Source organism: Scleropages formosus, chromosome 8, assembly GCF_900964775.1.
Source record: "Scleropages formosus chromosome 8, fSclFor1.1, whole genome shotgun sequence".
NCBI lineage: Eukaryota > Metazoa > Chordata > Actinopteri > Osteoglossiformes > Osteoglossidae > Scleropages > Scleropages formosus.
The window spans coordinates 5,127,877-5,143,987 of record NC_041813.1 but is presented as its reverse complement, the minus strand read 5'-3'; the positions used below and the strand labels follow the sequence as shown (position 1 = coordinate 5,143,987).

The 16,111-nt window shown below is 54.8% G+C and overlaps 1 protein-coding gene across 5 annotated transcripts in view; it reads left to right on the top strand.

Moving 5' to 3' along the window:
• Window positions 1-16,111, top strand: part of prkceb (protein kinase C, epsilon b) — a 101,306-nt gene that overhangs the window by 42,324 nt on the left and 42,871 nt on the right. For 4 of the 5 annotated variants that reach the window (XM_029254407.1, XM_029254411.1, XM_029254410.1 and 1 more), the window contains 2 exons: window positions 14,168-14,336; window positions 15,876-15,910. In XM_029254407.1, the coding sequence (XP_029110240.1) occupies window positions 14,168-14,336; window positions 15,876-15,910 (204 nt within the window). The remainder of the gene's footprint in view (window positions 1-14,167; window positions 14,337-15,875; window positions 15,911-16,111) is intronic. The other variant, XM_029254408.1, reaches the window with a different exon arrangement.

The window sequence follows — 16,111 nt, the reverse complement described above, 5'->3', positions numbered from 1 at the left end:
TCTAGTCTTTACATTCTACATTCCCATTCTACATGGGGCGGCCTGGCGGCGCAGCGAGTAGCGCTCCTGTCTCATAGCGCCTGGGTGGAGGGCGTGGGTTCGGTCCCCCCTCAGTCTGTGTGGAGTCTGCATGTTCTTGGGGTGCTCTGGTTTCCTCCCACACTCCAAACACATGCTGTTCAGGTTCACCCATAGTGTGTGTGTGTGTTGCACTGATGTATGGATGAGTGACCCAGTGTAAGTAGTGTATCTAGCAGTGTAAGTCACCGCGGTGAATAAGGTGTGTGGGCTCATAACACTACATAGTGTTTATTGGAAGTTGCCTTGGAGAAAATTGTCTGCTAAGTAAATAAATGTATATTTAGCAGATCTACCTGTCCTGCCCTGTAATAAAATGCCAGCGGGGAGGGTCGGTTAGCATTCCCTGTGCTTTACACTCACACTCTTTCATTGTGACTCGTAGTAACATCTATTGTCACATTTCTCTGTATCCGTTGCGTATCTCACTCCCTTTGTCCCTTTCGCACTGCTCCTAATTGTATGCTGTCCTCATCCCTTTGTGCCGAGGTCTCCCCAACCCCACCCTGCGCCGTCCCAGTTGCGCGCTGCCCCCGGCGCTCTATAAATACACTTCCCCCGGCGGTGTGTTCCGCGTGCGCTCTCAGGCCTGCGAAAGCGGACAGGGCCCGCAGTCGCCTTGCCGTCAAACAGGAAGGGAGTGCTAGAGGCCTTTTGTCGTGATGGGGCCAAAATAGACCATTGTTGTGAAAATCCAGAGCGAGTAAAAAAAAAAAAAAAAAAAAAAAAAAAACAACCTGTCAAAGGGCAGATGGAAGTCAGAACTGCTGAAGGGACACGAGATGCACGGACACGACGGACGCATATAAACCGTCGCAGCTATGGCCGGGCTTTACTCTGGGTGCGCGCTCGCGTGCGCTCGCGCTGCGTTAGGACTCCATGCTGCGTGCAGCTGAGATGGGTGCGATGAGACTGTCGTAAGTGAAGCCGCGTCCTTGCCGCCTGTTAAATCTATTACCAAATATTGAGACTGATTCCGCGTATCCGAGATAGGGATGCTGCAAATGGTTAAAATGTCGCGCGTGAAGTTTTGTGGGACGGCAGGCGGCGGTCTGCCGATTCCACTCCAAAAAAACGAGGTCGAAATCCCGACACGTGCTGTAGCACCCTAGATCAGGGTTCTTACCTTAAAACGATCTCTCTCTCGCTCTCCCTCTCTCTCTCTCGCTCAAACCACTTGTGCCAAGTGGGGTCGCAGTAAACCAGAGCCTAACCCAGCAACACAGGGCGCAAGGCCGGAGGGGGAAGGGACACACCCGGGACACGATGCCAGTCCCCCGCAAGGCACCCCAGGCAGGACTCGAACCCCAGACCCGCCGGAGAGCAGGCCCCGGCCAAATCCGCTGCGCTGCCGCACCTCGTCGCCTTAAAGCTCCTCCGGTCAAAAATTACCCAACTGTATAAATGGGTAAATAATCATAAGCTGCTTTGGAGGGACGCGTCCGGAAAATAAACGAATAAACGTGGGGTCTGCAGCAGCAGGAGGTGAGATTTGAACCTGAGTAACTGCTGGGTCGTAACTCCTTTCCTCTTTTGCCCTCCGCTGCACGGTTAGAATAATAAGTCCTGGTCGGGGAGGCCACGTTACCGGTCACCATCGCCGTGGCGACGCAAGAGACGATGTTCACTCGGGTCAGATGCTACGGTCAGAGCACGTCGGGATATGGTCGTCGATGCAGGACGGCCTCGGTGGCCCCCGGCCGAAGCGAGGCCGGATTTCGGATGGTGCCAGGCGGCCGTGCTGCGGCGCTCGCGGCGCACTTTCGGTGTCAGGCCGTACCTTCTGGAGCCAGGGTGTTTGGAAGAGTCGGTGACAGTTGCTAGCCAGCCTGAGGCAGACCTTCAGATAACACACACGCACTTGCACATGCTCACTCTCCCTCCCTCCCTCCCTCCCTCTTTTATTCTTTTACTCTCCCTCTCTCCCCCACGTCCCTCTCTTCTTCACAGTCGCATGTTGTCCTTCGCACATTTGCACGCGCTCTCGCTCCGCTCTCGTCCGTTTCCCACGTCCACGCAGAAGTGCACGCGCGCACACGTTTCCCCAAAGATTCGCCCATGTTCGCGAATAACGCGCGCGCGGATGAGCCGTCGCTTTATTTTTCCGGTTAATCCTCTTCCTCTGTCCGATGTGCTTTTCTCGCCGACGCGCGGAGCCAGAAGTACCGCGAAACGCGGCACGGGAAAAGAAAGGCTCGTTTAAAGACGTGACCAAAAAGTGCACACGAAGTGGTTCCGTTCCTGCGTGTTGTTGCAGCGTGCTCCCGAAGAGGGAAGAGCCGAACGCGAAACGGGGGCGCGGGAAGTGCTTCTGCTGGCCTCGGGGCACGTGGGAGTGGCGGTGGCAGGCAGGCAGGCAGGCAGGCGGGCCCCCAGTTTGCCTCGTGAGGTCATGTGACCCGTGAGGTCACGTGACCAGCGAGGGCCTCGTCCTCCCCTGGATGTCGCTTCCGGACTCCCGCTGCTGGATGGCAGCCAAGCCAGCTGCAGTAAAGATGACGCTCTCTTGCTGCTGGACGTCAGTCTCGCGTCCAGCGGACCTTTCTTAGCGGTCGCCGTTAGTCGTCTGCTTTTTTTTTTTTTTTATTTGCTTCGGTTGCTGAAAAGGGTTCGTCCGCGATCGTCTGGCTGACATACGACGTGTTGCTCCACCAGTTGACGAGAGCCTGGCGGCTGTTATTCTTCTGCTGCCGTTTGTGATCCCTAAACGGAAGGCAGGGTCATCCTCGGCGAGGCCCTGCATTATGCTGGGATCCATCATCTTTCGCGCCTGCTGCCCAGACCCTTACGGCCCCAAGCGATGGGATGAAAAACGCGATCTGCTTAGGGGCTTATTTTAAACCTCCGTCTGCATTACACGACATTGTCCTGTGCTTCCTTTGAAATCCTTCTGCCGCTCGATATACCTGATCCCAAATGGAGTACGGATATATAGTAATTAGAGCATCGCTAGAAACGTAGTAGTGGTTGGTGGAAAAAGTCTTAATAATTGATTGGGCACTCATTTGATACGTAGATCCTTGTAACCGTTGACAAAGGAACAAGTGCAGTGATTGGCAGGCACTGGGTATAATGAAACCATTCGCTGGTTGACAGCGTGTGTTTAAAAAAAAAAAAAAAAAAAAAAACGCCAAAAGCAGCTGTAAATCAATGCACTCCTACGGTGAAAGTAGCCATTTTCGTAAATGGCGCAATGTACACCTGATGAACGCTTTAAACCTGAAATGGATGCAAAGGTCCGGAGGTTCCATGCGTAACAGTGTGAAGGTTTTATTTATATGTTTGTGTTGGCCTTCTCGGTGTATCTGGGACGGTTAGTGTCCCAGGTGTCCGGTTCTGCAGAGAACATACACCTTCTCTGTAGACAGTGTCGCTAAGAGTGGCAATGCAGTGCCCTCCTGCTTTTTGTCCTTCCACGAGTCCCCTTTTTCTATCTTTCTTTCACCAGCATTTGTCATCCTCAAATCAGCTGTGCCTATATTTATTTAGCAGACACTTTTCTCCAAAGCAACTTCCAATGAACTCTACGTAGTGTTACCAGCCCACACACCTTATTAACCGTGGTGACTTATACCACTAGGTCACTCATCCATGCATCAGTGGTACACACCCTCTGTCACTCACACACTATGGGTGAACCTGAACAGTATGTCTTTGGAGGGTGGGAGGAAACCAGAGCACCCCAAGAACGTTCAAACTCCACACAGACTGAGCAGGGATTGAGCCCATGTCCTCTCGCACCACCCAGGCACTGAGAGACAGCAGCACTACTCGCTGTGCCACCCATGCTATATTCTGTATTGTGATTTCCTCATGGAGGTCTTTGCCGGGCCTGACACTTGCAGGTGTGTTTTAATCACTGCTGTGCTTAACAGTGCTAAACAGTCATTCTTGTACACTGCAGTGCCCTTCCGCTTGCTGTAAAGAACACGGGGTAGTTCGCAACAGACTGAAGTAGCGCGGGCTCACACAGAACCAGCTGGACCCATTGCACTGGGATTTCCATGTCATATTCTCACGCCAACCTTATTGCACCACTTTAGTGTCAGGAGGGACCATGCATTAGTCCCCTTGAGTAAGACACTTGACCAAAACTGGTACAGCAAAATATCCAGCTGTATGACTGGGTGGAAATTGTGGGCAGGTTTAGAACAAAACACCGACCAAAGAACCAGATGATAACTAAAATACAACTCCACAGTTATGCGGAAAGTTTAGTCTGTTGAGTCTTATCCTGGTTTTGGTCACTTTTTCATACACGCATTTTCTGAAACCGCTTGTCCCAAGCAGGGTCACAGTAAGCCGGAGCGTAACCCTAACCAGGAAACACAGGGTACAAGGCCGGAGAGGGAGGGGACGCACCCAGGACGGGACGCCAATCTATCGCAAGGCCCCCCAAGTGGGACTCGAACCCCCAGACCCACCAGAGAGCAGGCACAGGCCAAACCCACTTACACCACCATACCCCGTGTTTTTTCACATGGCTTCCAGCAAAAGCAAGTGACGTTGTATTGAAGCACTGAGAGGTGCAAGACGACGTCTGACACCGGTGTTTTGCGGTTGCGGATAAAATTTTAGCAGTCGTGTTTTAAGCTGTCCGCCACACGCTACATCCGCAGCTCATCACATCTCAGCGAAGGTGCGTGCAGTCTTATACTACGCCTGGCTGTCCCGCAGCAAACCCCAAAACTGTGGCAACACAGCCTGCCCTTGGTATAGATGCTGCCAAGCGCGCCCGACCGGCGACACGTGCATGGTGAAACCCTGCGTGATAAAACACCCTGTGGTAAAACCATGGCAGTACCCCACCCACCGAGCAGGTGGGGTCTATGTGAACAGGCAATAGGGGAAGTAAACAAAAGAGGATCAAACTGCTCTTGTTTCCATACGGAGGAAGATCAATCTCACACCGTTGGCATTGCGGCCCAAAATAGGCAGGGACACGGGGTCCGGAGCTGTGGAGGACGGTGCTATTTTCAACACCGCCTCTGGCTGCTGGCGCTGGAGTCTGCTGCAGCCGGCCAAAAGTGTCCTCTCCGTCCCTGGCCCGCTCTGTCGCGGTTGCTCGGCACATAGGCCGAAAGGGCACGGCTGCTTTCGCGTCAACGTGCGAATTAGCAACTTGCGCTCGGTCGCAGCGCCGGCGGCTCCCTTTCGAAAAGCCTCGCCGTTGGTGCGCTTTCTTTCGTAGGTTTTAAGTCGTTAGCAGAACGTGGATGGCGCGAGGAGGGAACCGTTACTGAGGCGGGAAACTCATCCGAGGCTGGAGACGAGCGTTTGAAGGTCACGCGTGTTTTTGCTGCGAAACATTTCAGAGTTGTGCCACATCTAGATGGGACAAACTTTCACTAAATCCTCTGGGGAGGACGTGGTATTTCCTATCCTCGAGTGCTTAATCTCAATAGCGACGAAGGCTGACGTTTACGGGAATTAAAAATTTTGCCGTGCGAGTCATTCGTATTACGGACCTTCTCGTGGACTTTCATTAGAACTGCCGTAGTAAGGTATTCCCCCCCCCCCCCCGTAAAATTGTTAAATGCCAGTAAACCATTTGCAGAGACTCCAGCAGAAACCGGTGTAATTACTGAATGTTGGTTAATTTAATTTCGGCTTCCTGTTCAGCTCCGTGCAACACTGCAAGGCTGAGTGTAACGGAGTAGTGATTAACATGGCTTTGAGTTTGCTTCAGGACATGGATCCCAGCTGTAGAGTGTGCCGGCTCTGCCGGAGAAATGGCTGCCGCGTCTGGCACCGAGGGAATCGCCGGGAGACATTCTCCAGCAACCGCTGCTGCTGGCAGCCAGCTGCGAGCAGCCGGCCATGATACTGAACGCGAGCTCCCGCCAATGGGAGCCTTCCGTGAGGTCCCCTGCCCAATGGGGACGGTCGACATTAACTCGTGGCCGGGGCTTGTTCGCGCCCTGTCCAATAGGAGCAGCCGGGCGGGGCGATTGCTCAGGTCTCTGCTATGAATCTGCGAAGCCACTCTGAATTAAGACACCATGATGTCACCGTGTCAATAACACGGTCTGTCTTTTTCTACTCGCCTGTGTTTTACCACGCTCGCTCACCCTTCGCAATCTGTTTCCTCTTCAGTTTTTAGGCCGCATCTCTGTTCCTGTCACTATTTTGGAACAGCATAATCGGCATCTCCTCACGAAGATATTGCTCGTTTTTTTTTTTCCCCTTTTGAGGAATTTAGTTACAAATGTACCTATTTATAAATTACCCATTTTTTGCTGGAGCTATTCAGGGGAAGTATGTTCTTCGAGAGTGCCGCAGGAACACTGGGTCTTTTGATTCCAAGGCAACGGCTCCAAGGACTGCGCTACCTGTTGCCCCGTAACCACCTGACCGCCGCACATGCTGTCCGCGAACGACCAAGTGCGGATCTCTCACGCGCGCGCGGGTTCGGGGGAGATACGTGGACGTGACTGTGCCTAGATTACGCGTAACAGCGCAGTCCAGAAATAACGAACCCTCCGAGAGGACGCTCAACCCGGCTGTCGTTGGTCACGGACCGGGAACAGGAGGCAGGGCCGCGGTAACGTACACGCCCTTCTCCCCACCCCTCCGTTATTTCCCAGGTGTGTCGGCTGACTCGCACAGGGCCGGTCGAAGCCCTCGCGAAACTTCACCCACGTTGCCTGCGGTGCGGCGCTACGGCCTCCCGCAGGGCGATCCGCTCGACAAACGAGCCGCGTGGCTTCGGAAGGCCCTCGATGGGAGCCTGGCAGGCTCGGCTCTGAACTCCCTCATAGCGGTTCCCAGCGACATCTTTGACATTTAGCTGACGAAAATGACCTGGCCCCGAGTGTAGCTTTGTACATCGCACCTCCTACTTAATCTGTGACTCTCAACAAGTGCGTATCCCGCTGAGCTCTGAAATCTACTTTCAACACTTTCCTCCGTCCCGACACGTTTTCGCAAAACTCTGCAAGAAAACTTATCGGTGAAGATCTGTGGAAGAACTCTCGGTGCATAGATATATATGAGCCGTTTGGCAAAGAAGGGCTTGAGAGACATTTGTAGCGGATAGCTTAGGATACGAGGGGTGCAGTGGCGCAGTAGGTTGGCCCTGGGTCCTGCTCTCCGGTGGGTCTGGGGCTCGAGTCCCGCTTGGGGTGCCTTGCAATGGAGTGGCGTCCCGTCCCGGGTGCGTCCCCTCCCCCTCCGGCCTTGCGCCCTGTGCTGCCGGGTGAGGCTCCGGCTCCCCGCGACCCCGTATGGGACAAGCGGTTTCAGACAACATGCGTGCGTGAGCTTAGGATACCAGGTTGGCAGTGGAGGCATTCACGTTAAAAGTGGCTTTCTGTTACGTTCTCATTTGAGCATCCCTTGGCAGGCGCCTTCTCTTTGACCGTTTGATTGGCTGCCCACGTCATTCCTCAGTATCTGATCCCCCTCAGGTGTTCGTGCGCGCCACTTTCCAACTTGTTATGCAAATGCGTTCACGGCCAAGTGAATGGAGAGGTAGCGCTGGAGGGAATCAGTATTTTTAGCAGGTTTTCCCCGAGTCGCTAGCTGCCATCTGTCCAGCACCTTTGCCGTTCCTCTTTCTCTGGCTGCTCCTTGCACGTAATCCTTTGTTCCCAACTGCCGCCCTTCCTCCCTGCTCTGTTCATCCTCTTCCTGCAGAGTCTGCCTCCTGACTTTTCTATTCATCATACAAGCTGATTTTTGGAGGACAAGAAGGAGGTCAGCGTGAGCCCCTCATACCTCCTGCGTCCCAGCAATTCTTGGAGTGGTTCTGTCCTCACACTCCTTTGCAGATTCATGTCCGCTTCACCATGTGGTCCTCCTCATGCTCCAGAATCTTTGTCTGAAGGGGCAATATTCTGTAATCCTCCTTATAAAAGGTAATGTACTGCGTGACACCACAGCTAGGCTGAATTTGGGAGGGCGCGGTAAATGCAGAGGTACCCAGACCAGGGAAATCGGTGATAAATAAATAGATAAAAAAAAGCAGAATGGACCGACAGATGGCCCGTGAGGGAACGAAGGAGATGCAGATGGATGAAGTTCTGCTTTTTTTTTAGACCATTCAGCACCAGACTTTGTTGAACAGATTTCTTGGCTCAACACTTTCTCTAACTCCAGTGAAGTTTTTTTTTTTTTTTTTTTTTTTTGGGGGGGGGGGGGGGGGGGAGCTTACGTCCTGTTTGTATGTGTGGTCGTGAAAAGACAAACTTAAAGCAAGGTGACTTGTCCCACACATGACCATAAAGACTGTTTGACCCATGTGCAGCAAGGCTGGCGGATGTCTCAGAGCAGGATGGTAAAAGTACCGCGCTTGCAGTGACACATCCGCTGTTTTCGACGCGTACGTCATCTGTGCCGTTTTATACGATCACCTCTGCGTTCTGCTTTAAAGGGTGCCGGTCGCCGGTTGCTATTCTGCTGGTGCTGTTGAGTTGCTGGTCCACTTGCTATTCCCTGATGTCTCTCATTCGTGGAAGAGGGACGGCTGTCGGGGCGATGGAGCCGACGGCTTATGTTCCTTTCGCGGCGCAGACCGATAATAACATGTAAACAGGCGACAGAGGCATGTCGCAGTTTGGCACCTGTAATATCACGTCCCCTCCTTCGCATTTGTTTTGGCCACATCTCAGCGGTCAGCTCGTTACTGTGTAACCTCTCCGCATTTCGCTCCGCCGCCTGCGGCCTGGTCAATGATTCATTAAAGCGGCTATGGATTTCTCCCCGCACGAGGAGGGCTTCTGTTTCGGCTGGCGGCGCACAGAACTGGGGTGTCGCGTGTGACCCCCCCCCCCCCCCCCCCCCCCCCCCAAGGGTTCCCGGGGAAACTTTTCAGCTTTTGTGCAGTGATCTTGAACATCTCCATTTGTCACCGCACGTTTTTTTTTTTTTTCTCCCCCCAAAATTCCGGCTAGCACTTTACTGGTGGTCAGATGGCGGTTTGTTGGTCCTTCCTACTCTTTGCCATCACCATTAGGTATCAATATGAATATACTAAACAAGGTCTAGCCCGAAACTTTTTGATCCGGGTATTACCCGTAATCGTCAGGGGAATCAGCATATCAGTACAGCATCAACCTCATTTTGGGGTCATTTCAATCATTCCAAAGACAGTACGCTCGTGGTTTGCTGACGACGGACCGATGGATATCGGAAGGTAGGGGGAACGGATGACTTGCTGCGTGGCAAAGTGATTCGGTTTCTCTGCAAGGGTCGCTGCGAGCGCCAGAGGTATGGAATAAAGACATTATTAAGTACGTGAGAGCGCGATGCCACTGGAGCTCCTGCTGGCATTATTATCGCTGCGCTCGGGAGCTCTAGTTACCGACAGAACGTTGACCGAATTGTCGGTTGTATAGAGTCTCATGATAGCGGCCTGTGATTAATTTAGTTTTAATTGGCCCCCGCCTCTTGTGTCTGCTTCAGTCTGCTTTGAAAGCGTCGGTCGATGGCTCTCAATGGCCGTCGCCAATTTCTCTGTGGAGTGGCATTGGCGTGGGAGCTGGAGTGGCCTGCCGGCCACCGCCGGACCCCGCTCTGAGCCCCGGGCCGGCGGTGGGTGGGCGTGGGCGAGAGGGTGCCAGCTCTTGTTATGCGATCCCTCTGGTCAGAGATTGTCGGCAGCGCTCGAGTGCTTCCTGTTGCTCCGGCCGCGCCAGGGTCTCTGACGACGATGGACTGCATTGGCAGCACCTTCCTACCCCTGCAGTACTATATCACGGTGCGGCGTTTGCGTATGTGCGCGCCGTTTCCGTTTCCAAGGCGTGCACGCGCGTCTCTAATAGTGTGTGCGCTATTGTTTTTGACTTGCGTGTGCTTGTGCTTGCCCGCGCACTCGTATGGAAGTGCGTGATGGTGTGTAGCATTCGTTGATGCTTCGTGCACGTGTTCCGGTGGATCCCTGAGCTTGCGGGCGCCGTCAGCGCCAGGGCTCCACGGCGTGTGTCTGAGCTGCGTGCTCCAAACAGGCAGCAGATGCAAGCTGGGACCTGAGGTCACGACTCGGGTGTCTGGCAGGAGCGATCTTGCTCGGTGGGAGGTGACGTCATCGCCGGGCCCCTGGCAGGTGGGGTGCCTCGTGGCGGGATGACGTTACCGTGAGCTGCGAGTGCCGAGACCCAGAAGCTCCCATTGACGGCTGTAAATTCCCCTCCTCCGGAGGCTCGGTTACGCCTGTTGCTAGGCGCCCGTTGTCGGTTGCCAGGAGATGGCGATGGCGTAGCGCTGGAGGGGTAAGAATGAGGACTTGGGCTGCATCCAGGAGGAAACACCTGCATGCTTCAAACCCTTCACACACTCAGCGAGGGCAGCTGAATTGGTCATTGGCGGATTGGTTATTTCACCAGCAGGTTTTCTGAATGGTGGATGTGCTCATCTCTGGTGTGGTTCATTAAAGTATTCTCCTCTAGCCTCTCGGAGTGTCACGTTTGTGGTCTTCTGGAGCTTTCTGGATGCCCAGTGTCCCCCAAACAAACACGCGGTACCGGAGGACCCAGGCACGGGGGGGGATCAGGTGAGGTTTTCCAGACTGGGTTTCTGCGCAGTGGAACAGGCAGGAAGTCCCGGTGCGTCGGGCCCCCGAGCATGGAGGTCCGGTCCAGCTGGGAAGGGGATGCATAAAATGAGACCCTTCGTAAATATCCAGGGGATTGTTATACTCTTCTGGGTCTGAAGGACCTTGAATGTCATTGGGGAACCATGAAGTTAATTTGACAGAAACCCACGGAAACTGCAGATAGGGCAACCGAATGATTCACAAGGTTGAAGCGAAATGAGATTCTGCTTTTTTCCTCTGCATGCTGAACTTTGGAGCTTCTCTGCTCATTGCGCAGGAACCAAGTCCCCCGCTGCACCTTCCTCGTTGGACCTGTCTTCCATCTCCGGGCCCACCCCCGCCAGAGCTGTGCGTGCTGCCCCCAGCACACCCACCTACTGTCTTCCTCCCCTCTCCTTTCTGGCCCATCTCTTCTCCCTCCTCCTCCTCCTCCTCCTCCTCCTGTCCCTCTGTGTCCTGTCTCCAGGTAGCAAGGAGATAAGCCCTACTCTCTCAGGTTGTCATCTGCCAAAGGAGAAGTGGACAAGGCATGAGCCCGATTATTGCAGAGGTCGCGTTTAATAAAATCAAATTAAACCCAGTCACTACAATTTCATCAGCCAACTGCCCCTTGTGCCCCCCCCACCCCCCTCACCCTGTCATGTGCTTGTAGACAAGCTGCAGATAAAGCTGTAAACAAAAACAGGCAAGGCTGCCTCAGTGACTCCACTTGGTGGCAGTAGGAGGTGCTGCAGCTCAGAGAACGGACGCATTTGAATACGTAAAAGGATTTAAATGCACAGCAGCTGTTGCCGCGCGCACCGTTTGCCGTTACTCGGTACGATATTACCATGTCAGAGAGAGTGCCTGCGCGGGGCTGCGACCACACAGCCAGGCTGTGAAGGACTACAGGTGAATGGTTTCTCCATCCAGCTATCGGTTCTTGGTTATAATAGATAATAATTCGAAGAGCTAGGCTGCAGGTGTTCCTCACATTCATGCTGCATCTTGTAGGGAGATAAAGTTGCGCTTCATTTGAAGCAGGTGACACACACATTGACGGGTGACACCGCCTGTCCCGAGCGGGGTCGCGGCCAGCTGGAGCCTAACCCGGCAACGCAGGGCGCAAGGCTGGAGAGGGAGGTGACACACCCAGGACGGGATGCCAGTCCTCCGCAAGGCACCCCAGGGGGGACTCGAACCTCAGACCCACCGGAAGACAAGCTCCGGCCAAACCCGCTGTGCTACCGTGGCCCCTCGGCTCCTGCCTGCTGCACGCAAATTCTGCGAGCAGGAATGATCCACGGCCGGGACACGCAGGGAGATTTAGGAGCTCGGTTCGGCGCCGTACGCAGCTAGAGCAGGGTGTCCTAATGGTCGTTCGAGATCAAGGCCGAAGCACATGCTCCCTGTTTTCTGTCCTGTAGTATGGCATACAGTGGAAGGCTTTATGGTCTCAGACAGTCGCGCTCTTGTTGGGAAGCTTGGGCGTGTGCGAATGAGCGTGAGCACGTATGGGTGTGCGCTCCGCCGCTCGGTCCAGGGGCCGGCGTAGCCCTCCGTGCTCTTTTAATTTTTTAAATTTCTTTCTTTTCGCGGCTGTGACCTCTGAGAGACGGAGACTCGCGGCGCAGGTCGGGGGAGCTTCCGCGGGCCATTTCATGTTCCGCAGATGCACGCTCACTCATTCTGTAGGCAAACGCAGGCACCGGTGAAGAGAGGTGCGGAGATTCCGCTGCGGCCTCCGGTTACGACCCCGCTGGGAGGAAAGCTCACGGCTGCATCGCGCGCCAGGTGCCGGGACAGCCGAGCTCATTGTTCAGCGTTCGGGGCCTACACCCTGCCGGCGGCTTCTCTCGCTTCCACCTCTCGAGAGACTGCGGTGCCCTCTGACATATCAGAAAATAGCCACAATGGCCATATTCACATTCAGCACTGCCTAGCAGGTCGGGGTTGTGCGCGCACGCGCCATTGGGTCACTGCATGTGTCTGGGTGTGTGTGTGTGTGTGTGTGTGTGTGTGTGAGTGTGTGTGTGTGTGTGCGTTTTCACTTGTATGGCCTACCTGAAGACTTGTCGTAGTGTGTCTGTGTGTATTATTTTTTTGCTCTCACCCACAGGGTGTTTTCTGTGTCCCGCTCCACCCCCACGCCCCGCTCCTTCCTCTCTTGTGCTCCCACCCCCTCCCCCGAGCTCCTCTCTCCTATGCCGTGAAAGCCTGCTAATTAGGCCGGGCTGCTGCAGTGTAATCCATACCCAGCTCCAGGCTCCTCCGGGGGAAACACTCACCAGTAATCACTCCTCCGCCGCTCCCCCGACAAGGGGCTCTGTCGTTGAGGGGGATGCCTGCTTTCCTCGCCCACATCTCCCAAGGCTCCATGCACGCAGCTCGGTGACGCTCGCACCTCCTGCGTGTGCCGCCACGCCTGGGTCGCCTGCCACCTGACCCCCAGACGCACATGACAGTGGCGGTCACGTGTTGACCGACATGCGGCTTCTCCTTTTAGCATTCCGATAAAGGACACTCGCGCTGGCTGCCTCTTTCGCGTAAGCTCGCATGAGTGTGTGCGTGCGAGTGTTCGTACAACCTTGTTCTCAACCCCTCTTGGTGCTGATGGGCTGTGACCCTGACAGCTCTCCAATAAGACTCCCCGTCAAAGCCATTCCCAGTCAGTCCATTGATCCTGCTGTCCATAGGGCTGCCGGACAGAGACGCTCGGCATCGCGGGCACCGGGGCGAAGCCGCAGTGCTGTAGGGGTACGGCGGAGGAGAGAAAGAGAGGGGGCCCGGGAGGTGCAGCACTGTGGAGGAGGACAGCAGAGGAGATTGGATTTGGGGGAGAAACTGAAATAAGTCCCAGCAGTCAGAGCTGAGGAAGGACTGCAAGGAGAATGCAGTCAGACGGCTTCCTGTTCAGCCCACACGTATCGTCGGCCTACACATATTGTTCCACGCTCTCGACAGCTGGCTGAATGCACGGGGAGGAAAGACAGCGTGCGGAGAGACCGTTGTTCTCCATCACTGGAGCGATGCCTGTTGAGATTGGCAGAGGTGACATAAACACAGACCAGACAGAGCTCGACACAACGCGCCGCCGCCACCGACCCCTCGCAGTCACCTCTCGCGCGGCGCGAGCGGCGGGTGGGGGTAGCGGAGGGTTTGCGAGCAGCCGGTGCGTCTGCGCTGCCATCTCGTGGCCGACGAGCGCGTGTTTTTTCCGAGATGAGTTCACTCTGCCACTCCCACCCGACGGACCCGGACGCAGGCGAGCGTCGGCCTCGTTGGATCACCGGCGCGCGTGAAACTGAGAGCGCGCTGCCTGTGGCCGACCTTGCGTTGCGCAGAAACAGATGTTCTTCTTTGCTCCGTTTCCACGGGGCGGATCTCGCGGCTCAAGCCACCGCATCTTTATGAAAATCACCAAATTTCCCCCAGAGCTGCGGTTTTCCCTTCACAGAGGCGGCTTTTATTTGCAGCCTCCGTAACCGATCGCTTCGTCCCGTACCGCCGCATCCCAGAATCATGCTGCCGCTTTTGCGGAGACGCCGACCGCGTGTGTGCGCTTGTGTGTTCCAGCAGCCTCGGCGTCCAGCGAGAATGAAGAGCGTGTGTTCCGGGAGCGCATGCGGCCGCGGAAGCGGCAGGGTGCGGTCCGGAGGCGGGTCCACCAGGTCAACGGACACAAGTTCATGGCCACCTACCTGCGGCAGCCCACCTACTGCTCCCACTGCCGCGACTTCATCTGGTAAGTGTGCCTCTCGTCCTCGCTCAGGCTCCCTCTCCAGCGACACCGAGAACCTTCCAACATGTAAGAGGTTAAAGGTTAGTCGTCCCAGGTTCCCCGTGGTCCACATAGTCACGCTAACCCTGATGCCCTTAAAGCCAACAAACACCCATCCTCATATATACCTTTTCGGTAAGCGGAAACGTTGTCGCCAAGTAGCCAAGATGATCAACACTCATTAGTGAGCATTTAAACTGTTCTGGAGGCAGAGATGTGGTGGGGGTTGGTTGGGGGGGGGGGGGGGCTCTTTAGAAATAATAGACCAGTGACATCAGCAAACAGTAAAGGTGTTGGTCTGGTGATCCCAGTACGTGAGACGCATCTACCCCGGATCTTGCCGACCGAGGGGAGGCGCCTCAGATATAGAGGCTTAGCGTAGACTGCGGAGGTGTTGTATGGATGGGTGTTTGCGTTGCCGTGGAGATGCCGGGAAAGGCTCGGGGGCTGGGAATGGCGGGACAACGGATTGCGGTTATGCCTCCTGCCTGGTGGGCTGGTTTGTGCTGACTGCTGAGGCTTTAGGGTAATTGTCACGACATGACCCGCGCCACCCTGTTGGTTCCCTGCTATAACCTTCTATTGTGGTTCTTGCTCTGTCTACATAAGACCATTTACGTTTGCGCTGTCCGTTTTACCAAATCCCAACATGTCCTGCGCATTTCGTGTGAAGTCAACGGGACCCGGCAGACGTACGGAGTTAGCGTCGAAAGTGCCGAATGCCGCTGCTGAATAATAACAAAAAAACCTCCTAAAGGCATCCTGGAGGAGCCAGCCGTCCTTCTCGCGCCATTCCTCGTTACAGCTAGAACTGCGTGATGTGCTTCCAAACCCGGCGCATTTGTCATCTGGTACCAGTAGTATGGGTGTAGTGATTCACTGTAACACCCTGGCTTGTGAGATGCTCCCTAGCTGACAGATAGCGAGAGCTGTGGCTCATCTGAGCGTCTGCGGCCTCCACGACGCCTGCTGCCCATCGCCCCGGACCGAAGTCTCCCCAAACCGAACCCTGATCGTCTATCTCAGTGGCAACGTAGCCGCCTCGCGTACCGGAGTTAAAAGATTTTCACGTTTTGTGTCATTAACAGATTGATTTAATTCCTTCTTAACAACGTTCCCACCCTGTGGTCTCCGTGTGTCTTTCGGTGTATTTTACGAGCATAGCATCGGTTCCAGCTGGGAGGGTTGAGGTTTGAGCCGCTCCCTTGGCATCTGAAGGTTGCGGGTTCAATCCTACCTCCAGGTGTAGTACCCTTGAGCAAGGTACTACCCTAAATTGCTCCAGTAAAATTACCCCACTGTATAAATGAGTAAATAACTGTAACCTTAACCTTGTAAGTTGCTTTGGAGAAAAGCATCAGCTAAATAGGTCGCTGTAGTTCCCTCTTCCAGCTCAGAGGACTTCAGCAATGTCCACACCATCACCTGGTGGGAGAGGATCGGTGATGCTCTTCGCATGAGACTTGACCAACTGACCTGTCTCTTGTCACGTTTCCTCCGCAGGGGTGTTATCGGAAAGCAGGGCTACCAATGCCAAGGTAAAACTTTGTGCGTCGTGCACCGATGACACCTTCCCCCCGTTTCGCCGGCACCGCACCCTTTGCCTTTTTTCGCTTTGGCGTGCGGTGCAGCGTTCCTAAGAGAAGCGGCGTTTGTCCGTATAGCGTGACGTCACGGGCTGAAATTCCACGGTGAGGTCGTTGCCGACGCCATGTCAATGATCCTGTTTCTCCGCTTGC